Source organism: Mastacembelus armatus, chromosome 24 (genome assembly GCF_900324485.2).
Source record: "Mastacembelus armatus chromosome 24, fMasArm1.2, whole genome shotgun sequence".
NCBI lineage: Eukaryota > Metazoa > Chordata > Actinopteri > Synbranchiformes > Mastacembelidae > Mastacembelus > Mastacembelus armatus.
The window spans coordinates 18,545,969-18,572,027 of record NC_046656.1 but is presented as its reverse complement, the minus strand read 5'-3'; the positions used below and the strand labels follow the sequence as shown (position 1 = coordinate 18,572,027).

Sequence of the window (26,059 nt, the reverse complement as noted above, 5' to 3'; positions counted from 1 at the left end):
AGAGAAGAGAAATTGAAATCCTGCTCTAAAAGGCTGCTGTTTGTGTGTTCGCAGTGTGTGAGGTGGAGACACTGGTGTGTGGGAGACATCCAGTGTAAAAACATCAACATATCTTCCACATGAGATAAGATGAACTTTATTCATCCCTGAGTGGAAATTCAAGTCTTGTACTGAAAGTGATAAGTAGTAAAACTAGTAACTGAGTATTAAAAGTAATAATCAATTACGTAATGAGAAGATGCTCAGACCTGCATAGGTGGATGATGAATGATTAAGTCTTTGGTGTGTAATGTCAGTCTGACAAATATGACACCTGAGCCGTTGTACTTGTTAGTGTCTTATGAGTCCACATGGTCTGGAAACCAAGTAAACTCTGATTTATTTAGCATGTTTTCATATGTATTCACATTTATTCTGATCCTAATGGGGGGATATGCTGAGAAACCAGCACACACCTTTGCTTTTATGTATTTAACTCAATTATTTGCTTTCGCTCCAGTTGTTAGATTCATTATTTATATGATTTTCTTCTTTATGCTTCTAGGACCAACCAGTTACTCTACGGGGTTTATTAAAATTTAATTCCTTTTAAACTAATCTCAGTGACCTTATGCAGCTATGATGCAGCAGCCGGTCTGTCCCCACGCAAACACACCGTGCTCTTTGTCATATACGTCATTTACATACTCACACGGTTGTGGTGAGTGCCGCCTACGGTTGCGAGTCCGATTCCCTTCTTCCCTGGACTCGCAGGGCAGAAATTAGCAGTAAGAAAGCGTGTAATTGACAGAGTCACGTGTTCTCACTACGGGAACGGGCACAGCCAGCTCGAGAGCGAATGAGAGCGAAGGAGAGAGGGAGAGAGAGGCAGCGAGAGAGGAGGGGAGAGCAGTACAGAGGTGGTGAGAGAGAGGAAGGGATTGAAGGGAAGAGAGAGACATGACAAAAATATCAAAAGGCAGAAAGCACGCCGTACCATGCGAGCTAAATTGGTGACCGATGGGATCGAGGATGTCGGATTAATGGTGACTACCGCAGCCCGTTTTCGCAGAGGAAGCTTCTCTATTGCAACTTGGGCGCAGAGGGTCCGCGGGGAAACATGGCCGAAGGTTATTCTGCAATTATTTTCTATTTTCTGCTCTTAGTGTTTCTCCGTGTCTGCTAGTGCGAGGTGGGAGGGACAGGAGGGAGGGAGGGGGGGGCAAGGTGCAACGCGATTATAGTTCCAAACCTCTTAAATAAACCCGACCTGAACCGCCCCTGCCGAGCTCCACATGCAGCCGTGCTTCGCTGCATTAAGATATATGCATTGTTAGAGCGTATGTGCAGCTCTGCCCACTAGTAAAGCTCGAGGAACCATGTGCACACCTGCTTTTTTTGGAGCCTACAGCCGACACCTCCACAGCAGGAGCGGGCTGTAGATGCACGAGAGAAATCATCCACAAGTTCTGCGGACTGAGCATGCCTGTGCACGACGCAGAGGCGATCATCTGTCATGGAGTAACAAACAACTTTTTCAGGGCACACAGGATCAAAGCACCACGCGCCCCTGCTCGCTTATGTGATGGTGAAAATAGTAGTATAGGAAATTTCTACTGGCCCTGAACTTCGCATAGCCTGCATACATGCAAGTGGAGGGGATTCCCCCCGCGCTTCTTCAAGAAGTTTTTACGCAAAGACGATTTAACGTATAGAAAGCGCACAGTGGAGGAACCGTCCTGTGCTGAATCTCTGCAGCTTTGAATTGTTCTAACTTGCTTCTTGTGTGCCGCCCCTTGTTTTAGGAGGGCCGGGTAAAGGTGGCGGAGAAGACCCCGCCAAGTCCAGCGAACAGGAGGACCGGACTCGACCTCAGATCCTTTCGGGATCGGGCATCTGCAAGTGGTTCAACGTCCGGATGGGCTTTGGATTTATCTCAATGACCAGCAGCGAAGGGAGCCCCGTCGACCCCCCTTTGGATGTTTTCGTCCACCAAGTAAGTTGACGCCGAAAACACACACGCGCGCACGCGCGCGCACACACACACACACACACACACACACACCATGGAGGAATACACATCAGCTTTGTGTGGCTGTTGTGCGCACCGGGCTTTTTTATTTGCTTTTCCAACAACTTCGCTGTCACTTCAAATAAGATCCTGATTCCGCTGCAGGCCCTTTTATTTCTCCTCGCAGCGCCACTCGGTTGTTACATCGTATCATCCGGATGTTTTGCATTGCCCAACATGTTACTGTGTAATCACACGTTTGTCCACGGGCTTGACAAAAACACGCCAAGTTTCCTCTGTAAGCCACATGCGTCCAGCTCGGCCCTCCCTCTCTCTCCTGCACAGGGAAGAAATGTCGTGTGGCTACGACACGGTTAGTTTCACACTTGGCCCTAATGGACAGAGCCTGCCTGATATCCCGCCTGCGAACATGTCGGAAAGCGTGTTTTTAAAAAGTCCAACTGTGCACCCTCACACTGGGCCCTGTTCTGGGAGGCTGCCTCTCGCTCCTTGCTGTTTTTTCTTTGATGTATGTGAAACGTAACATCCAGTTTAGTGAAACACAACATCCTTTCTCATTTACACCCACTTGCGTGTCGTGAAGCCTGGGCCTGCTTTCCACCGCGTGTACTGCTGATTTATTGCGCATGGAGTTCATTTCAGAGGCCTTGTTTTCGACTTATTCTGGAGCAAACAAAGAGCAGTGGAGTCCTCCCTTCTTTGAGCTCCTCTTCCCCCCCGTTAAATCGCCCTTTTTACGGTCCCATAAAGTGGCTTTAAAATACTCCTGGAGGAACGGCAGAGGGTGAGGAGAGGCGTTTTCACCATTTCACTTGACACTCTCTCCTAGAGGTGTCTTTATTGTGGACTCACAGGATGTTGTGCTGGACTGGTGGGAAGCAGGGGGGTCATGGGGGTGGGGGTCATGCTGGGGGCCAGATGTCAGCAGTGATGCAGTGGAGAATAAAAATATAGATGGTCGTTATCAGGACTGAGAAATGACAGAGATTCTGGTTTGACAAAGGCATTATTCATTTTCTCATCAGCATAAGTAACTTTGATGGTATTATTCTTTTTTTTTTTAGTTGCATGTGCTAAAAATAGGAAGTGCACTTTTGACTTTGGCTCCTTTTGCAGAAAAAAAAATATTAATTGTGCCTGGCTTGTTCACCATTGGGTCAGTTGTAATGAGGTTTTTAACACTGCTGCATGTGTTTAACATTTCCTTGTGATTTTTTTTTGTTGCATTCACTGCACTTTAAATAATTCATTTTAAAATGTCCTTGATCTGTGATTTATTAAGTTTATTCTTTACAAATGTGCTTTTTAATTATAGTTATTTATTTTTATTCAAATGATCCTAAAAGACGTAGGTTTGGAGGTCAGCTCTAAAATAATAATTAACCTTCTGATGTTGAGTGCATTATGTTTAAAAGGTACGTTAGCTGCTGGTGTGTATATGTGTGTATAATGTGTAAACAGATTTTTGGTTGGTATTTATATGTGTGTGTGGTTTTTGATTTGCAAGCAGGCGATGGATATGAGAAAAGGAGCAGAGGCTCAGAAAAGTGCACGCTGCAGCATTGTGTTATCAGTTTTTGATTGATACTTTCATATTGTGGCTCTATCGACTAAATGCACTGCATCTATCTACATACTCTCGGCTCCTGATTTCCCTGCTGGCCAGAGATGTTTTAGAAGTGGATCAGGGCAGCAAGAAGGAAGGAGGTGTAGTCTGGGAAACTGCCTCAAGAGCTGAGCACAAGTCAAATAAATACTGTCTGTCTCAGCATTTTGTAACCTATATTACAGGCTGGTGCCATGTAGGTTTCTGTGGGAATATTTTTCAAATGCATGATGTGCTTTGAAAGGCTCAGTGTAGGCATTTTGATAATAAAGGTGCAGAGATGAAAATGGTTGCAATCAGTAACTGTCAGTTTCTGCTCCCGATAATGAGAAATATCCAAGCTAATTGCATTTTTACATATTTCAAAAGTGCAAATTCTTTGGAAAAAAAAAAAGTGATATATTAATTGAGTCGCGTCCAATGAATCATATGTTTACACTAGCACATTCCCCCCAGTGTTTTCAGCTATATGTTTACAATACTGCAACTGTCGCTCAGCACAAAGAGCAGACAATATGCGTTCATAAGCACTTTGTCATACTGAATGTTAAACACCCTGTTCTTTTGCACGAATTTGCATGAATACACTCAATAAATCAGCCGTTCATCTTGTCTGACTGTTCCTTCTCTGTATCTCTGCTCACAACCTGGAGCCATTTGGACACGATGAGGTGTTTATGAAAGGTTCAGATTTGGGCACACTGGGCTACCGTAACTTAAACGTATAGTTTGTAATGAATGTGAATGTAAGAATACGTCTAGTACACCATTATAACAATTTTTCTCATTATCAATGAATCTACAGTTTTGTTTTTGTTTTATTATTCATTAATGGGTGCATCTTTAATCTGTCAGATAATGGAGAAAATCTCTACCATAGTTTCCTACAGCTCAAGAAGAGGTTTTCAAATTGTTATAAAAAATAATAAATAAAAATAAATTCAGTTTACTAGTCGAAAACCATCTAATTCATCTGAAAACCAGGAAGCAGCATAGACTAGAGAGAAACTGGTTATGTCATTCAACCGAGCTCTGATTACAACGAAGGCAAAATTTCTAACCAGTGATGTGCAAACAAACATAGCTGCATGTTTAAATAAAGAGATGTCTTTTATGATAGAAGCTGTTGAAAGAGAGAATTGTCAGTTAATGAACTAAACAGAGAGACTGCAGATTTAGTCCTGTTCACTGCACGACAGAAAGTGACAGAGGTAAGAACGATGAGGTGGGGAAAAGGGAGCATGAGGACAGGAGAAACTGAGGGGGAGTGAGGTAGAGGAGGAGTTTTCCTAGGAGAGGAGGAGTGGAGGGATGTGGGAAAAATAAGCGTGGGTGAGGGGTGGGGGTGTGCTAGTGGTGGCTGAGGAGGAAAACATGAGTGAGAGGTTGGAAAAAGACGAGTGAGTGGAGGAGCAGGAGGTAAGAGAGAGAGAGAGAGAGAGAGAGTGTGTGTGTGTGTGTGTGTGTGTGTGTGTGTGTGTGTGTGTGTGTGTGTGTGTGTGTGTGTGTGTGTGTGTGTGTGTGTGTGTGTGTGTGAGCGGATGGTCCCCGCCCGACCACGAGTTCTCTTCCTGGGAGGCCTCTTCATCAGGGCTCCTATCTGATCACTTCCTTTCGGAAGGTCTCTGTGTGTGTGTGTGTGTGAGACAGAACTGAAGCTTCTTCAGCAGCTACACCTCTGCGCTCAGTGATTCTACACACAGCCACTTTCTCTCTCACTGCCTGTCGACCACTTCTCTACCTGGACCGAGTGTTTTTCTGTGCGTAACTGTGTGTGCATGTGTGTCAGCTCCTGCTGGGACGTGGGGAGGTGCTCTCTCCTCGCGCATTCTTTAAAAAGAGGAATTTCTTTAAAGACAAAAAGGCAGGAGGGCTGGGTGGGGTGAAGGGGTGTGTGGCGGTGAGGTGGGGGGCTGCTTGCCCTTTGTCGGTAATCAGTTTGAAATGTTGAACAGTTTTCTGCTGCTGCTATTCTCCTGAAACCTCCAGAGTGTGTGTTCAATCTATGTGTGTGTGTGTGTGTGTGTGGTTCTTACTCTCTGCACTTAACCACCAGGTTGTTGATGTCTACATGGGAACCATTGTAAGATGTTTTAGTTTTGGAGTGTGTGTGCGCGCGCGTGCGCGAGGAAGAGTGTGTGTTTTGTGTAGCGAGGTTAACGTGGGCCCCTAGTGAGATTAACCTCTGGTCCGTGTCACCGTTTGGCATGCAGGCCCCACCCATTTCTGCCTCCAGATAGCCAGTATCAGGCTTTGTCTCCCCCACAGCCACACTGCTCCCCCACCACAAACCCACCCTTCTGTTCTGCACATCGAAAAATGCAAAAGAAGAAGAAAGGCTAGTCATGTGACTTCCTTTTGAGGAGCTGGCCACATACAGCTGAGATGTAATTGGAAAGGTGGTGGAGTAGAAAGCAGAGCAGGGCTAAAAACACCTGAAATAGAAAGGCAGTGCCTGTTGAGCCCAGTTCACGTGGGTACAAGTTGATTCTTATTCTGCTGATTCTGTTTGTTCTGACATTTATTTAGTAGTTTATAGTATTTGTCTTTAAATGGTTTTTACTATTCAGAAAATGCTGATCTGAAAATCTTATCAGAACATTATTAGAATTTACTGTGATATATTTACATTTAATTATTAAAAGTTTTCCCGGTTAAGAATCAGATCCACATGATGAACAGCTGTTAACTATTAATCTCTTAATGTTCTAATCATGGAAAACAGTCAATAGCTGCCGCCCTACGTCTGTCATAGGTAACATGTGTCACTTATTTAGTTTGAGTTCACAATTAAAACATACAGAAGAGAAGCTGCAGGTTTTTGTAAATGTAGTTAATGTTAAGTAATTGTTTTTATTATAGTCATGGTCTGGTTAAAATATGTCATTTTGATTAATCACAGTTGTTCTTAGCTAACTTGTGATTCATTGTGTCCCTTAAAGGGATATTTTTGGGTTTTTTAAATATTTTTACCAACATTTTACACAAATTATATTATTATTATTATTATTGTTGCCACAACCTAAAACAATGACAAATACTGTCCAAACTATGGGGTGGGCCGAGGGTCATAATCACAGAACCACCATGAAGTAATCCAGTGCCAAAAAAACAAAACAAAGAAAAAAGAATAAAGAATTAGTGTTAACTATTATTATCCCATTAGCTAGTTAATTAGTTTTACAACTACCACTTAATATAACTTAAATGAATACAAATGTTCAATATTTGAAAAGCTCTTAATGATACGCTTTTTAGAAAAAGGATCTGACTGACTGACTGACTGACTGACTGACTGACTGACTATATAAAAGGGGGTTTAACAGTGAATTTTGGGGACAGCTCAACCATGTCTGTGGAAAGCAGTAGATGCTTTATAGCATTGGTTCTGCTGGGTGCAGTTATTAGCAGGCTGTGTGTTTTATCACCAGTCACCTCTGCAAGGTTCATTTCCCCTCTCGTGTTGATAAAAGTAGCAAGAAGATCTAGTGCTTCCTCTCCGAGATCAAATATTTGCCCCAGTCATAATCAGGAGTGTTGGATGTTGTTAATTTGAGGCAGGCGAAGGCTTTTAAGTGTTTGATGGGGGTTGGGCAGGGTTCAGGGGTCAGGGCCACTAATGACAACGTGTTGAGGAGGGGCTGGGGTGTCAGCATCATAAGCTCAGCTCTGTTGGTGGTTTTCAGCAGCACATTTGTGTGTGTGATTTCCTCCTCTCCTTCATTCAGCCCCCCCCCCCATCCCTCACTCTTCTTTCTTCTTTGGTTTTTATGCGTCCTGTTGGGTTATGTCCATCGGAGCTGATCTAGCCCAGCTTTGTCCACTTAGCATTTCCTGTGTGTAAAAAGCTACTTAATGGCACCATGCCACATGGTGACCGCCATCGCCCTCATGCTCTCCCGTACACACACCTCCTTCCCCGTTCATAGGAGCAGGATCCAGTGCACCGCTCTGCGTGGGCCACCTCTGATTTAAAGCATCCCATAATTAGCCATTCCACAGCCGGTGGTTGCCACGGAGAGAGAGAGAGCGAGGCTGGTGGAGGATGGTGGGTCTCCTCTCTCCGTTTCCCCATCCCCTCACGTTACAGCTTCCTGTATTGATTGCTGGGGCTGGCAATGACGACGGCCCGGCTGATGAAAAGGTGGGCTATTTCTGTCCAGGATGTTGGAGTTCGTATTGATCACTGGCTTCTCCTTAGACGCACACACAGTCACACGCATGTAGGGCTACAGGAAGATATTTATTACATGTGGGGAAGCTTGCAAGGATAATCAAACCATATTAGAGTGTCTGGCTTCCATGTTGTCGGATCCGTTTCTTCAGCTTGAAGGACGTGACAGTAGCTGCTGGTGGATCTTGGAGGTGGCGTGCTCCTCCAGCTGGACAGGGGGTGGTGCTGATACAGTGATACCACTGACACCCGGATTTCTGCTGCTGGCCTATGGGGCTCCTGATCAAATGGGGGTTTTGTTCCTGGGCTCCCCCCCAACTCCAGCCACTGATCAGGAGTTGCTCCTCCACTGGAGCTGAACTGAATGCGCTGAAGGCATTTTCATGAACTCCCCTCCTCCTCTAAACTCCCTCATCCACAACCCCCCTACTCCAGGCCACTCCTCCATTTTGTGCCCTCCCTGTCTGTCTTTCTCTTTCTCTTTCTCTGTCTTTGCCCTTTCTTGACCTCTGAGCGTAAACTGAAACGGGTCAGGATACCCATCAGATCACTGGAGAGACAGGGACTTGGGTTACAGGTTCTGATTTGGCAAGTTTATTTCACACACATTGACATGCATAAACCAGCATGGAGGCGCACACACACACACACACACACGCTGCATTCAGTTGTTGCAAGCCCTGCTTCAGAAATGAAATGAATTTGAGACATAAAGGTTTGACATCCTATATGGAGCAGATCTGTGTGTGTTTTCCTGCATTTTCTGCAGAACAAAGAGGTTGTGTGGTTTCCTCACTGTTGCATTGTGGGCATTGAGGGGGTTGGAGAGGGCGTAGGGTGCTGAGACAAACCACTCAACTTTGACCTGGAGAGACAAGCTGCCTGTGGACTGAAGACAGGAGAGGAAGAGGAAGGGCTCATGCGCCACACAGTCTAGAGACCGATGATCATTCCTCATTATTCAGAATACACTGAGGTTTATGGGGGATGGGGCCAATTTTTTCATTAGTTTGGTTCTGATTCCTGCTGCAGGAATGTCTTTCAACAAATGGAACGGTCTAATGGTGGTAATCACAAAATCAATTGGGCCTTTAATTTGAATGTGCAAGATTCAGATTGCTTCAGGTTCCTTGGTTTGTTATTTCTAATATATAGAAAACCAGGTTTGGTGTTTGCACATGCTAGCAGTTTTACTTGATACATTAATAAATTATTAATCGTTGACTCTTAGAAGCCACTTGTGATCAAACTCTTATTGGGTGCAGAAAACCATGAGCTCAATTTGTGACTCACATCATCTTCCCTTTTGTTTCATTGTTTCATTTCCCCCTCTTACATCTGTTGTGCAAAATCTGTACTTTCGCTCATTTTCATGCGCTGATCCTCGTCCATTCCTCAAAGCCAAAGCCAATATGTGAATGCCCAAGTGAATCATCCATCAGCGATCGACTAGAAGAAAAGTGGCCTTGACGGTAACCCTCACTAACCGCAGGCAGAGAAGGGGCATCTGAGAGAATGACTGAATTTTTGGCAAATTACTGAATATTTCAATACCAGGGATTTTCCTTTCTCAGAAATTGTGGGAATGTCAAAGTGTGTAAATAGAAATATCTAATCTAAAGCTGATATAAAAGCACAGTTGTTGTTCATAAAATTTTTTGTGGGGAATAAACTGAAAGTGTCTTTATTTTCTGTGGAGTGTCTTTAATTTGACACGCTACTCATTTAAGATTTACTTTTCTGTTTTTGCCTTTTTTAGGTTTAAAGATTTTTCATTTTATTGGTTAATTCTGCACATTTTAGGGCCCTGAACATTTTTAATAGGGAATTGTGCGTTTGAACAGCGTCTGCTTATTTTAATTAAGAGTTAAGAGCTGTTTATTGTATTTTTTAAAAGGGGTAATTCTTTTATTTTGATAACTGTATTATTCCTTTTCTTTTACTTTTTATATTTCCTTTATTTTTTATAGTAGATTATTTTAATGTTTTAAGAGAAAATGTTTAACTCCTAAGCTTTAAACAATTTGAGTCTATTCTCAACAAAAGCTTAAAGTAAGACAAAACACTTGTAACATATTTTTACTCATAAATAATCTCTATTTTACCCTAAACCTTTTATGTCGTGTTAGTCAGATAAATATCCATCAGAGAGCAGTGAGTTCAGACTATTTTTAGTTTGTAATTAATTCACACATCTTTTTTCACTTTCACTCTTCTCACTATTTTTACACTTTACTCTCTCATCCATATTCATTTCTACCTACAAATAGACCACCCTTAGAGCACCTTTAGCTTCCTGCAACTGCAGTTGCTGTAGGAAAAATGCTGCTGAGCACATTTTGTCTGCTTCCACTATAGCTTCACATTTGATTTCCACTGATCATTTGTTCCTTTCTCTAACTCTGTCTCCTACACATCTGTCTCTACAGCAGGCACTGCATTTACAGATAGCCTGTGTGTTATTTATAGGCCTTGATGTATAGCAGGCAGCAGGTTTGCTCTGCACACTGCATGCTCGTGTGGGTGTGTGTTTACCTATGCCGAGATCCGCAGGGCTGGCTGCGATTCGTGAAGGTCATGGATACAGCATCTATCAGCCCTCCTTTCTGTGTGATCAACAAGACATAAATCATTGTCCAGTGGTTATGTAGTAACCAAATCAATAATTCCGATCATGTAGATAAGATGGATGGTGGATGTGTGAGAGAAAATCATTGCATGGGTGCGACCCAATGCATGTTTTTTCTTCCTGCAGAAGGGAATAGGAAGTTGTGCGAAAAGTAGATAAAGGGAGTATAGCAAGGACGCTCTGTCGTCTGTACACAGACTGTCATGGCAGTTGGTGCAAACCACATACAGTGAAGCCGCCATGTTTGAAACGTTGCCTGTCTGCTGGATGTTTACCACATGTAACTGTGTACAACCCCCCACAGTAAACCTGCCAGTGTTAATAAGTGTTGACTCTTCTGTGACAGTTATTTGGAGATGAAAAGTGTTGATTGGACAGCTGTTTCCTCACACACACACCTGATAATATCTCAGGCAACTGTTCAATATTGGAGCTAAATTCACTGTGATGGGTATGGACCCTCTGAGCCGACCTGTTCAGACAAAGGTATAACTCTAAAGAAATAAATTGAGCCTTTTCACTGAGAAATGACCTTTTCTGCTCAAGACACAGGCTCTTTTCCTTTCATATGCCCGTTGAAGACCATTGAAATGTAAAGCATGCAGTCAGTTTAGTGAATCACTCGAGGTTAAAGAATCAAGGTAAAATTCAGCCCAAAACCGCTGCATGTTTAAAGGCTTTAAAAATGACATATTGAAATTGCCTTTAATGGGCTCCTGAATGATTCAACATTATTGAAGAGCATGTGGATGTCTAAAGAAATTGAAATGGCTCAGATATACATTTTCCTACTGCCGTGTTACATACATTTGACTTAAATGCAGCCTCTTGTGTATTGTAGGCATCCACACTTTTTTTCAAAGACTCTGCTGCTGTTAAATGGGTAATTGCTTTTTTCTCCCTACAGAGCAAACTGGTGATGGAGGGCTTCCGCAGCTTAAAGGAGGGTGAGCAGGTGGAGTTCACCTATAAGAAGTCCTCTAAGGGCCTGGAGTCCCTGCGGGTGACCGGACCTGGTGGGGGACCCTGTGCAGGCAGTGAGAGGAGACCCAAAGGGAAGGTCCCACTCCAGAAACGCAAACCAAAGGGAGACCGGTGAGTGTGATCAAATTAAGAATCATTAAAACGAGAAGGAAGGAGGGAGTTATTTTTTTACGTGATCTGTATCTGTATATAGAATTATGATTCATATACATGCAGTCGCATCTCACCAGTCTTGGCTTTGTCTAACACGACCTGTGGGCAGGGCTGTGCTATAGTAGGAGACATATGTTACATGTACATCTCACTGCGGTGAGCGATCTCTGAGTGGGCTGAGATTATAGATTAAATCTATTCAATCTGCCCGAGTACATGTCTGTTGCTATGGTTATTGTGCACCATAATAACGAATTGAATGGGGCACTTTGCCTACCATAGCCACTAATTTAAATCAATTTGTCAGGTTTTACATTAGAGATGGTGTTAGCGCATGCATAGATTGGGTTTGTATGAATCTCAATGCGGCAGTAGCTCAATCGTCGTGTCCTCAGTAATATCCTGAAGGGTGCTTTGCAGGAATCTGTCAGAGCAAGCCATATGGAGCTCCTTGAAAACGGCTGGTGTTTTAAGCAGAGGAGACTGTTCGTTGTCGTCCTTCTGAAAGAAAATGCCTCCATTTGATGTATAGCAAACCCTGCCACACAGAGCTGAGTGTGTACTGTATCTATTGTAGGAAGCCATCACATGACTACTGCCTTACATTTACATTGGAAAGTCCAGCTCTTCTTTATGTCGTTTGCTGTTGTCTGCATGACAGCCTCTTCAGTGGAACAACCCAGCACCATCCAGTTTTTGTAAGGTGTGAAAAGAAAAGCTTTTGTTTGAAGGGAGGAAACACAATCTGGGAGAGAAGGCTCCTTGATTGTTTTACACAGCTGAATAATTCACTTTAGTTGAGATAATTGATCCAGTGTTAGGTCAAGTGTCTCTACCTTCTACTAAGGTGGTACCAAGGTGGTGTTAAATTCAGACATGGCAGGTAGATCTCTGTGATGTCATCTGTTTTTGTGAGCGTGCTCAATGTGAGCGGCTCCTGTGACAGTTGCCAGTCTGACCCCTGCTGGTCGCTCTGTGAGGCACCCAGCCATGGTGCAGTCGTTTTCTCTACAAGTACTCCTGAGATCACAGCGTTCTCCATGTGATCCATATAACAGCCATGTAGAAAAATGAATCTTCTGTGGATATATACATTTTTTTTATTTATTTATTTTTTAAAGCAATTCAGTTTGGAAAACACCAGTGAGCAGATGAGTAAGGTCCTTTTCACTGGTTGGCAAAGAATGTTCACCAAATGTTCCTGCATTTTCTGATTTATTTAAATGCGTATCTGAGGTACTTGCCAAAAGCTCTGGGTCTGTCCCCAGTGTTTTCAGCTTGTTTTTCCTCATCATCAGGCTGGTTTCCATTTTCTCATTATACTATAGTTCATCAATTAGTCCTGTGTTTTGTAAAACACCATAAACACAAGGTATGAATTATATTCCAAAATTACAGAACACAATTTTAATCTTACTTGATGTAAAGGCTTTAGACATTATTATACAATACAAAAGAACAAAAGTGCATGAAGGATTGTGTGGATATTTATTACATACATCTTGTTGCTAAGAAGGATTTAATTGCATTTTTTTCTGTATTATTTTTTTGTAAATGCTGAGGTTTTTTGTTTCCAAACTTTAAATCACATTAGCTGAGACCAAACTGTGTCTGTTTTGTGCTTAGTCGCTAAATGATTGGGCTTTAATTATTACTTTTTAAATTAAATCTTTAAAAAAATAAATTCAATTAATTAAATTTGAATCCTTAAAATACCCGTAATTCTGCAATAGATTAATGCATATAATTACAAGGTGAGGACAGATAATATATGAATGTAATTATTATAGTTGTAGCTTTTTTTAGTAAAGCTCAGTAAGATATAAAATATATTTTATGATGTGAGTGGAGTTCTGTTAATCGAGGAAAACACGACAGCTAAAATGAATCATGAATGTTGAATTTGATTCATATTTTTGTTAGTTGAAAAAAACTGTATGAACATTAATGCTCCTTGAAAATAATTTAGCTCTTGTTAGAAACAATAAAGGAGTTTGTTTTTTTTTTTAAAGCAAAACCTGCCATTATTTTTTTCCTCTAATGCAGTGGGAGTTTCTCCCTGACACTCTGGTTTACTGCGTCCCTGCTCATTCTGTTGGCTGCATTTTAAAATCTGTATAGTGAACCATTGTTTTCATTCTGCTTCGGCTGCATGAACTTGTCTGTGTAAACATCTCTCTCCGTTCTTTCCGTATCTGTCAATTAAAATCGACACACGGGGGAAGTTCTCATGAAACACTGAGCTGTTCTGCATTTGGTGTTGAAGTATTAACCACTGAGCAGCAGACGGATAATAAAGGACACACTGAATAGTGTCTTGTGAACATCAGTGTGTCTGACATGGAAAAACAGCAAAAATGTCCATTTGACCTGATGCAGGTGGATGTTGATTGGCTGAGATCTTGGCCGTCTTTGCCTTCATGCGTTGCTGCTCTCTCAGCACCTCTGTGCTTGTCAAATTTAACAGCGTAGTGTACTTCGGCATACCACAGAGTGCCATACACTTTTGATCCTGAGTAATATCATGTGTCATACCTCCATCTAGTGGTCAATCCCAGTTGGAGCCTGTTTTTTTCATCTCCAGCACATTTAGTTAAATTATATATTACAGTAAATTTTTTTTTTTTCAGCTACAAACATTTCTCAGATTTACACTGACGAACAGTCGTTTTATGGGTGAAATAAAGAAATGATGTGATAATGTTTTCCAGAATAGTTTTGTCACCATCTCCTGAATGATCATCTCCTCCATCCTCCTAGCTGTTATAACTGTGGAGGTCTGGATCACCATGCCAAGGAGTGTGGCCTGCCCCCCCAGCCAAAGAAATGCCACTACTGCCAGAGCATCACGCACATGGTGGCTCAGTGTCCCCACAAGGCGCTGGCCCCCGCCACAGGCTCTCAGGACCAACATGCGTCTACCTCGGCCTCCAGCCCAGGGACCGGGCCGTACCTCTGCCCTCCAGAGGAGGAGGCGGAGCGCTCTGGCTCATCTCCTCTGGAGGGCTCCTCTTCCTCACCCGAGGAGCCCCACACACACCGTGGCCCCCGGACCCAGAGGTGGAGGAAATCCTGAAAATAGCCCATAGAGGTGAACCTTTCACCGCTTAATCCTAATCCTCATGTTTACCCTCAGTTAAGGATACCTGAAGCCCCCCCCCCCCCCACCCCCACCCCCATCTACCTCACACCCGTGGAATAAAATGGGAGGTCTTAATTTCTTTTCCTTTTTTTTTTTCCTTTTTATTTTTCTAACCAGTGCAGCTATGGCAACGATCAACGGGGTACAGACATGTGTGAATGTGTGCGACTGACTTGCAGTCATCTGGTGCAGCTATGGCAACCACCGCTGGAATGGTGACTGCAGGGAACGACTGTTTTTCTTGTTTCAATCAGTGCAGCTCAAGAGTGAAACAACATGGTGTGAATCTAAGATTTGAGTTTTCCCCTCCTCCCTCCCCCCTCCTCCCCCTCCTCTCGGACATTGATGATTGCCATTCTGAACGCTTTTTTTCCTTACAGAGGCTGTCGATTTAAAGACACAAATTTATATCATGTAAACCTAATCATTCTGGAAAAAAAAAAAAAAAAAAAGTGATGATGCATCCTTTCAGCACACACAGTAGCTCATTTTTAGGAAGGACTAGATGAAGACTTTTAAAAGTTCAAGATCCTGTAAGTGATAATCCAAATCTGTAGGATTGTTAGTTTGGCTTTTAAAGATCTTTAGGGAGATCTTAAAAATTCCAGAGGGATTTAAAAAAAAAAAAAAAAAAAAAAAGTTGGTGAGCTGCTAGAAAACATTACATTTAAACTTGAAACACTCACTACATACCTCTCTGTTACATGAAATAGACTGGACCAGCTGATTGTCATAGGGTGAAGCATGTATGTTTCCGCATGCACGCACAACTTTTGGAGAGAAAGAACGAGAACGCTTGTATGTGTGTGCTGTGCATGCTCCGCAAGAAGGCAAAACTGTCAGGCTGCAGCGCCTCTTCTTCAGGTGCGAGGTAACACTATGAACAGTTCTGTTTCCTGTTATGATAGATAGACGCCTTAGAAGAGACGTATCATGTAATCCAGCTAGAGCATAGTTCAGATTCAAAGGTAATGAATCTGTTGTTAGAATTTCATTTTGGTTGTTGCATAATTAGTTGAAAATAACATTACAGTTTATAAATCATAGTATAAGTCTTTAATATATATACGTAAAGTCACAAGATATAATTAAAATTCTATTAACTTTAAGTAATGCATATATAAGGAATTAGCTCTGACGTAGGTGAACAGGCCTGTATATTGCATGGGATACTTCGTTGTTGTGTGAAAACTTATAGCTCTCTCTCGGTTCAACCTTTTTCATCCTCAGCACATCAGACTGATGTTTTTAAAGATTTTACTCCATTAGTTCAGATCATCAGTCATCACCTCTGACATAGCACAAAGACTCACCTTTTTATTATGGGTGTGTAGAATCAGACCATTACACTATCACCATAGCTGCTGTACTTACTTAATACCTCACCGGTTCTTTCTCTTGGAGATGAATGTCACAGGACGCGAAGCTGTTAGCTCTCCCAGCTGTGCACCAGTACGATCAAACCACCCGTCCCTCCTCCATCTGTGCCTACCATTTGTTAGTTAGCACCAGCCAGGTAATGCTCACTCCTCTTTGGGATGAGACGCCGTCGCTGCTGCTGCTGCTGCTGCTTCAGACTCACTGAAGAGAGAGAGAGAGAGAAAGGGAGAGAGAGCATGGGAGTGAGAGAGAGTGCTATGTGCTGTGCTTTTGGCACAACTTGAATCTCAAGCATGGCTTTACTGGCACTTATATGTGACCTAACAACTCTTCTCTGACCATATTGAATGTGAATAGAGCTTATCTGAAGTCGACTCCTCGCTAAGTTCCCAGTCGGGTCACTTTGGAGTTGTATCTTAATGTTGTGACAAATCAAATAACTTTGTATGATGACATCAAATTAGCTTGTGTGGTTTTAAAAAGGTAGACAACCAACTTTTTTTTTGGTATATTTCTATACCAAAGAGTTTGGCTTTATGTTTCTGTTAAGATTTGCTGAAGTGCTTGCTATCTGCGCTCTTTCAGAATAAGAGAGACTTATTTCTGAAAGTGAAACACTGCAGTTTTTTTGTACAGCTTTTTGAATGTGTGTGTGTGTGTGTGTGTGTGTGTGTGTGTGTGCGCGCGTTAAAAATCAAATCTCAACAATGCAGCATGACAGAAAAAACAAGTGAATGACCAAACCACAGAAGGAGCACAGCCCATGCTCTATGGAAATAACATCTTTTTGTATGATGTATTTTTACATTTTTAAACACAATTCCTCTCAGGATGATGAACTGTTCTCAGGGAATTTACCAAAAAAGTGTATTTTATTCTTTTGGGAATCATCCACTGACTGACTCAACAAACTCTGCTAAGCAATGGTGAAAAAAAAACAAAAAAACAAAACGTATGTAACGGATTCATGTACTGATACTAGCAACTACCTCTTGAGTTATACATAGTTGTGCATTTCTTTTTATTTTGTATATTTTTTGAAGAGCTTGTATGATTAACTGTAGGTCTCTATTGTATGAGGTGTTGCGTGAGACGTTCCCTACTGTTGCCACAGACTCCCTGGTCTTCCTTCCCAGAGTTACTTTTTTTTCCTTCTACTCCAAAACGTTTTTTTGTTTGTTTGTTTACAGCAAACACCTACCTCATATGCGCTATTCCTCCTCAAACACCTGACCTCCTCCCAGCTCCCTTTACCTCCTCCATGCAGTAGTTTGCTAATTAAATTGCCACTTCTCGCACTAGAGTCACGGGGTATTTTCAGCAAATCAGCCCTAAAATGGCTCATCGTTCGTGAGTCCAAATGTATCTTACAATCAGAGCCCTTTTTTTGAAGGTTTGCCAGAGTCTTCAGAACGGGCACATTTCTCTCACACATCCAGAGTGAGGTTTTTCTGCCTGCTCTGTTATACTGTCAGTATACACTTGTCATTTAGCTGCAGACAGCCACTACGTTTGCCTCGGTGCATTGTCCTAGCTATCGACATGTTGAATCTTTACACTTCCCTGTGAACACATTTTCAAAAGAGATAGTTTTTAGGTTGTATGTATTTTATCATGACTTTATCATGAGCTTAAGATGTAGAAAAGTGGGATTGTACTTCGCACAAGGAGTGCCTATCTCTGTTTTTGGTTTGTCTGGTACCAAATAGATGTTCTCCTCTTTCTGGGGCTCCACGGTAGTGGTCTTTAACTGTCCGCCTTTTTTTATAGCTCCAGATAATCTTGTGCCCTCTCTTCATTTGTAGTTTAAGTGGCATTGTTCAAAGTTAATATGGAATCAGTAGGTTTTGTACTAATGGTGACATTGTGCAGATGTCAGTCTAAAAATGTTTATGAAGTTTAATATATCAGTACTTTTTACTCCTGAGATTAAAGATTGATTTTGCATATGGCCACAGTATATTACATTACACACTCGAAGGAGAAAATCATTATGTTAAATGGAGTTATGTCAGTAAGAGCAAAATACATGGCCAAGGTAAAAATGTAGTGATGTTGTTAGTAGATTAATATTTTCTTCAGATCAATGTAACTACTGATTTATTGTCTGGTTCAGTATATGAAAGCAACCCCCTCTTGAATAATCTCCTTAAGGTATAAGAATTGAATGGTTTGTGAAGGCTGCATGCAGGATTACATATTGGTATGGGTAATTCTGTTATTAATATTTTCCCACTTGTCTTATATTGTGACTCAATCAGACATTAGTCTGCTCATACGATCCCCTGTAACAAAGGTTGTGATATTTATCTTACAAAAGAAATTTCCATCTTTAATGTCATAAAATGAAGATTAGTGTAGAGCCAGGGGAGTTTAAAGGATAATTCATGCCTTGTAGTTTTGTGATACTTTTACTTCACATTAAGGGAAAATAACATGAACTTATTAGAAACTGGAAAAGCTCTGTGGAAACTTTCATCGTTGAACCTGTGAAAGCCATGAAGCTCCAGTTTTAAAGGGTTAGTTCGACAGTTTGGGAAACTTGCTTATTTAGTGACAGTCAGATGAGAAGATTGATAACTACACAGTATAACACTGCAGCAGCCGTTTAGCTGAGCTTAGCAAAAAAAAAAAAAAACAACCCAAAAAACAAAAAGAAACACCATACCAGCACAGATAAGCTCTCAAATGAGTAAATGAATTAGTGTACCCTAAAAACCTTTGGTGTTAGTAAGATTTAGAAGTTAAGAGGTGGATTTTGTTACCTTTGGACAGCACCAGGCCAGTTTTTCCTCCTGATTCCAGTCTCTGTACTAAACTAAGATAATCTGACCAGATGCTGCTGTAGTATTAGCGTACATTCAGGGCACAGATGTTTGTTTAAAATGAAGCTCAGCTAACAACACTTACAAATCCTCAGAAGACTCTGATCATCTGGATGAACAGCAGTCCATTAATTAGTGTGAGGGCGGCTGAGGCTCAGGAGGTAGAGCAGGTTGTTCAAGAACCGACGGGTTGGGGGTTTGGTCCCTGGCTTCACTGAACCCCAGTGGGCCTTTCATTGGCGTATGAGTAAATGAGAAATAGTGTAACATTAGAAAAAGCCAGGTTACTTGTTACCTCCATCCCCAGTCTTAGTGCTAAGCTAAGCTAACCTGCTGCTGCACATGAGCATATTTCCCAACAATGTTGAACTGCTTTAACGTTTGTGGCACTGTCTCTTTCAGATAATTCAGTTCTGAATGGTTTTTATAAACCTTAATTACTGAATTTTTAAGATGCAGGCTTTTCATTGGACAATGGCTTAATGCTATTAAACTAGAACATCAATTAATATAATATCTTTGAAGAAAAAGTTGGGTGCATTTCTCTGGTAGCTTAAGAAACGGCTAAAATGAATGAATGGCTAAAATAAAACCATGCACACAAAATCACATGCATATATATCGAATACTTAGTAAGCCTTACCTAATGAATCAAATGGATGTACTATGCCCTGATCCCAGGAAACCTCAGCAGTCATTGTCACTGCTCCTTCATGTGGTTGTTTAGGGAACGACTAGACGGACTCAAGTTCACATACCTCAACTGCTGCCTTCGTCAGCTGCTCTGTGATCTGCCTTGACTGGAAAAACAATGTATTGTAACAGATGAGCATTTATGATGTTTAGTTTTTTTGTTTTTTTACCTGAACTGTATCCTGTCTGACTCATATTGTCTGTATGTACATGAAATCATACTAGAAACGTGGGCATCTAAAGGACCTATGAATCCAACCAAGGCGGTTAAAATGCAGATACCTCGTTGTATTGACTAATAACCTCACACTTCTCATGTCTGTTTTTGTTTTTGCTCTCTACATTGTGGCCAGAGGGAGTCTTCTGTACTCTGTCTCTGGAGTACATCGACGAGCCAAGCACTGATTGCTTTTGAACGGGGAAAAATGTTCTGTTGTGTGCATATCACTCATTATTTTAGCCCTAATATAAGTGTACTGCCTTTTTTATTTCCGTGAATCTTGGATTGGGTTTTTAATATGTCTTAAATGTTTTACTTGATTGAAAAATAAACATATTATATTAAAGTATGTATAATTTCATACTAGACACTGGAGTGGTTTCATGATTACTTTTTGTCTATATCAGAATTAGATATCATGGTTAAAGGGAAGTTACACAGGTTTTACACATCCAGATAAGTTTACTAATCTTTTTAGGTATAAAGTGAAAACATTTATTAAGCCTGATAAAAAAAAAATACAAGCAAATATCTTGGCCTGGGCTTGAAGACTACACATGTATAACAAATGTCTTCATTAAAGTGTGCATGGACTTTAATGTACAAGTTGAATTATGATCCAGTATTTTGTCCAGACTGACCTACATTAAGGACAAAATCAGTACATCTCCACCTGTGCCACTTTTGAGTTTAGCTATTCTTTTTTTTAAAAGGACATTTTGTGTTTTACAACCTGGAAAACACCCAAATGGAGAAATGATATACAGCTACCAATAGCTTTTCCAAACTACTAATGTTGTTTGCCCCTATATAGGTTGTTTTGCTGAGGTTGTTTTTCAAAGCTCAATCTCTTAGAAATAAGGTAAGTGCACAGCTAAACAGATTCATGTGATTATTATAAATATCCACCATGATGAGAAAAAGAGCATGGCTTAGAAATACTCAAAGTTTCCTTGTAACTGCCTCAAATTGATTCAAGATCAATACTAAATACATGGAGTGCCCCTTCAAACACTCCTATCCTTACTCCCAAACATACTGGACCTTCAAGCCAACCCCTGAGCCTCATTATATAATGCTGCAGCCTAGACACATCTCTAATCTAATGATACACAGAAAACAGAATAAATAGCACACTGCATGACATAAAAAGCCAAATCAGTGAAATCAAGGCCAACACTTAGGACACATTAAAGATAAATGACCTGCTGTTTAAATTTAAGGATTTCAAGCTCATGGTTGCAAAAAAATATCAAGTGCTGAAACATTTAGTTTAATTTAATTCACACTTTAATCACTAACAATTTAGACAATTTATGCCTAATGTGAGGATTATTCCATTATAAAGTGAATCTTTAATAAAACTGAAGTGAATCTTTTGGGTTAGGGTTAGAACAAGCTATTTATTAGAAACAATTCTGATCAATCTTGCTTTTATTTCTGAAAATAGAGGACATGAAACAAAAATATGTTACTATGACGTGATTCAGCCCTTGAGGCCATTTTAAATCTTTTTTTCTTTCTTTTTTGATACATTATAAATAAAATTTAATTTCAATTCAATTCACTAACCAACCAATGATTTAATGACATTTATGCAGCGGTGTAGAAAAACCCACAAACCTAATTTCCTCAATGGAGGATAACTTTTCTGCTTGTTTTCCTTTAAGAGATTTTTGTATTTCTGACCTAGAATAAAGTCGCTTCTTTTATATGATAAGAGAAATAGTAAGATACAATAAATCACAGCAGCAACATTTCACTGAAACTCTCAGAAAATATTTTGCCAACTCTGTTAGTTTTCTCTTCTCTACACCAGGGGGCAACCTAGCCACATTATCATTGTTCCCCCCAGGTCTGCGAAGGACACAGCCAAAGCAGATTAATCACCTCAACACATCTGACTCACCAAAGACGCTGGTGTTTCTTCACAGCCCTCTCTCTGTTCTCCCGCTCCTCTTTAATGGCCTAGCGCCTCACTTTTTATAACCAGCTGTCTCTCTCACTTTCTCTGTCCTAAACGCATCCAGGCTTGAGGGGGTCCATTAAATGAATGGTCTTTGTTTACAGTTTCCTTTGTTACCCACCATCATTTTTCTATATGGCTCTCCCTTTTTCATACACAATCTCTGAAGATGGCTTCGTCAAGGTCAGCTGTTTTTACGACATGTGATATTGGAGGTACCATGGGGAAGTGGAGATAAGAAGAAAAGACAGAGGAGAAAGGACAGAGAGAACTAAAGGATAAATACTGCTGGGCCTTTCCTGCAAACAGTACAGTATGTGTTTTCACGATGTCAGAGGCAGTCCGCAGGGTGAGGAGAGGAGTACATTTCTTCTCAAGCTTTCTCTCTATCATCCTATTCCTCATTCCTAAACTGCATGCTGGCCTTTGTAGTACCGCCTCCAGGCTGTATGCTTTAACCTTTCCAGTGAGATAGAGGGGTCCCTGCATTGGGAATACAAGATAAATCACAATTGCAGTCTGTTATTGCGACAGACAGCAACACACACACACACACACACAAACAGACACTGTTGAAACCTTTGTCCTTCCTCACAAAACCCTCCTCATCTTAAAAACACACACACACACACACACACACACACACACAGATGGCCATTCCTCTATAAGGATGTTCACGACATCAGTGCATTGGGCTATTACATCTACAAGTGCGGCCTGAATTATTCATCTTTCATTAAAATGCACTATGAGTAATGATAGCCAGGAGTGTGTTTTTGGGTATTCTTTTTTTGAGTAAAACACAGGGGTCATTAAGAGTCATTTTTGGTCAATTTTGTATGATCAGCCATGCTTCAGAGAAAGACAGAAAAAAATACCATTTACTTTCTGTGTGCTGGGAATTCATGTTGAAAAAGATCAAAGGGGACAGAGAAAGAGATGAGAGAATCGACATCTTCTCGTCTCCATTTGGCTCCCTATGAGAGGAGGAAAATTACTTTAAAGCTGCTGCCGTGATGAAAAAAAGGCGTTATGCCTGATGTATTCCTCCAGAGGTGGAATCAGCAGTATGAATGACTCAAAGGCAAGAGAGTGAGAAGAATGAGTACATTTGTTTGAGAGAACCTAATGGGGGAGTTTGGTGAGGAACAAGAGTGCTATTTGACAGCAGTGAACAAAACAGTGATTCCCCTGTCATGAGATGTGACTGGTTCAACACTCAACACTGTTATTTCCGGTGTGTGCATAAATAACACAGCAGATGCCGTGTCAGATTGTGAAGTCATTTTCAGTATCAATCTGGGGGATGATCAGACCGAGCACCATCAACATGTCCATCTCAAAATGTGTCATAATCACCTTATTTTACTCAAAACAAGTCTACAACAGGCCATGAAAATGAAATAGCTTCCAAATGTCCCATTAGTTTCTCTCACCCATACTCCAAGAAACAACCAGCATTGTCATTTTTCTGACAGAGCTGTCAAAGCATCGAGTCCACCATCCTAGTTACACATAAAGCAAATAGAAATGAAAACATTGTCAGTGAAAAGACTCATGGGGTAACAGAGATGCCAGGAGCAGGGTGAATCACTTAGCAAGCTGTGCTCCTCCATTCTGCAGCTGCCACCCACCACAACACATCTGCCACTGGGGAAAAAACACCAACCACATCCAAACGAATTGCTACATGACACAAAAGATCACTTTTTAAAATTGAAATTCATTTGCAGGCGAAACGGGGCTCGTCCCTCTAGGCACACGTGTGTGACTGCACGAGCCCACATACAGGTGGCAAATGGTGGAGACTCCACATGACACCCCACACACACTCACACAGATAATACACTTAGCTCCAATAAGACCATTAGATGTCTTTGTGTGGGGCCAATGGTTGCCCCCATACACCCCCTGTGCTATCACTGGGCAGACACACGCCACTGCTGGGCAAGATCCAAGTGCATACCAAATCATCGCTTTTCAACCAACAACGCCGGTCCAGCTCAGCCGGCTACTGCAATTCCCCTTTTATTGCGTTTCCCCAGGATTTCCTATTATACATGCTGAACTCCACAGAAAGGAGTCAAAGCTCATTTCTAACCCTGAAATATCTACAGAAGGAGAATCATCTACCGCGGGCTGAATACTGCACCAAAAATTGCTGCTAGTGTTGTTGATATGAGCCACATGGTAACAACAAATCATTAAATTATTTACACAGACCATGCCAGGAACCAGTGATTGCTTTAGACTGGAGGGAGGGTGAATAAAATCATGATAAATTATAGATTCTTTGCCTTTTTGTCTGAAAGCAACAAATACATATGTGGATAGCACTTTTTTTTTTCTTTTGCAAACACACACAAGCAGTTTGCAGTTTGTTCTAGGTGTGACAAGTACAGTTATATTGTTACCATACATGTCTTTTTATATAATCAAACCTAAAGAAATTAGGATTTTGTACATTTTCTGCATAATCAAGTGAACAGGACTAAAAGTTTACAACCGTGCCAGCACCACTGTACGACTGCCTTGACCTAAACACTTACATCAGCATGCTAACGTGCTCATAAAGATGATGCTAACACATTTAGAAACTTTTTATTGAATCAAATCTCACCTCTCGCTCTTATCATCTCCTAGTATAAACAGTATGGTGGACAGGATTTTATAACCTGAGGGTGCATTGTATCATGTTTACACTGTTGATTTAATATCACCCACCCATAAAGTGAATATTGACCACACTCCTACGTGTTCATAAGACAAAAAACCGGACTTACATGGTTCTTAAGCTGGGGGTCCTGAATTATTAAAGTCACTGGGAAATGAGCAGAAGAATACATTTCCTCCTTCACAAAGCCTTCCTTGGCAGGGACTATTAGGCTCTAATATCTGTATGACAAACCAAAGTCACATTCAGAAAGCAATTTTCAGTCCACAACACAATCTCAGCCATTAATTGGCTAATGAACAAGATGTTATCCAAGGATACCTTTCCAATGACCATTTAGGAAAAGGAGGAAGAGAACTTAATATGATGGAAATAAGTGTGACAGACTAAACGGTCCCTGCCGAACGCACTGACGCATGCTCTGACCTTCCCTGTCAATCTGGAGGGCAGACAGGGTGGCCATTTAAGTTGTGTCGGCAGGGCATGAGCTGCAGAAACAGCTTTCATCATTACTCCCACAAAAACCTTGTCAGAAACCCAGAGCTGTCTGACTGCCCGCCACCGCCTGTGGGAGAGAAATAACAATAAACAAAGAAATATCAGAGAGTCAGAAGGCGTGGAACATACTCAGGGCTTTTTTTGTCAGATTGTGCAGTCTCCTGTGTGTAATTGTGAGTTCTTTGTACTTACAGTCATCTGGATTTCTGTGATCTCAGAGGGATATTTGAGAACCTTTGGGGTCAGAAAAAACAGTTCACAACCCGGCACAAAGCCAGGTGGATAAATGCAACGGCCAGGGAGCAACGCAGGAAAACAGCTGCCCAAACATGCCTACAATCCTGATTTGATTAACAATTGAGCAATTACCTAATGTATTCATTTATATAATACAAAAAAATCATTGGCCATTTAATCAATTAGAAAAGCCTGACATTTCAGAATACTCATTATGCTTGATGGCAGAGACGGCGTCTGAAATGAGATACCAGAATGCTTCCTGTCTTTTGTTTACTTGTTTCCAGAAGAAGGGGACAAAGTTGTATGAAAAATATAAGGCAAAGCTACAATTATGAGATTTTAATGACATTATTTGTAAAACCTTGCATCACTGTCAAATTCCATGAGCTCATATTTGTTGTTGACAGGACAGCCAAGCTTTTGGAGTCCATTCTAAATATACATGTTTCCAAGTATTCAATCACATCCGCTCGCACCACTCGATTTAACTGCAGAGAAAATGACAAGCAACACTGGCAGAACCCCGACACGTTTCAGGATTATGTCTTCCCTGTCAGATTTTATAATGTGTATATGTGGTTATTTAAAACAACTCACTAACTGGATCTATTCATGTACAGCAGCGGTGTCATCAGTAGTGATTGTTATTTTGACTTTGAAATGCCTGGAATAGCAGATTGAAAGACAAAATGGGACAGAGCGGGAAGATGGGGCAGTGATATTGTCACCTACCAAGTATGCTTGTCATTTCACAACATGAAGGGGTTAAAGGACAATAGGTGTTGTGGAGACAGATGTGATTGTGTCTTGTTTGTTGAAGAGAATACACATCTGGAGACAATTTGTGGATAAATTATCAGTTCA

At 41.2% G+C, this 26,059-nt stretch overlaps 1 protein-coding gene across 2 annotated transcripts; it reads left to right on the top strand.

The window, feature by feature from the left end:
- Positions 1-952: 952 nt before the first annotated feature.
- On the top strand, positions 953-15,041 carry lin28b (lin-28 homolog B (C. elegans)). Of its 2 annotated transcripts, XM_026318939.1 has the most exons (5): positions 953-1,109; positions 1,785-1,975; positions 11,328-11,515; positions 14,318-14,648; positions 14,822-15,041. In XM_026318939.1, exons 1-4 carry the CDS (start codon positions 1,100-1,102, stop codon positions 14,631-14,633), a joined length of 705 nt encoding a protein of 234 aa, XP_026174724.1. In that variant the 5' UTR covers positions 953-1,099; the 3' UTR covers positions 14,634-14,648; positions 14,822-15,041. The 2 variants fall into 2 exon arrangements, with proteins under 2 accessions (XP_026174724.1, XP_026174723.1); XM_026318938.1 differs by lacking the exon at positions 14,822-15,041 and having other exon boundaries at positions 14,318-14,717.
- The last annotated feature ends 11,018 nt before the right edge of the window (positions 15,042-26,059 follow it).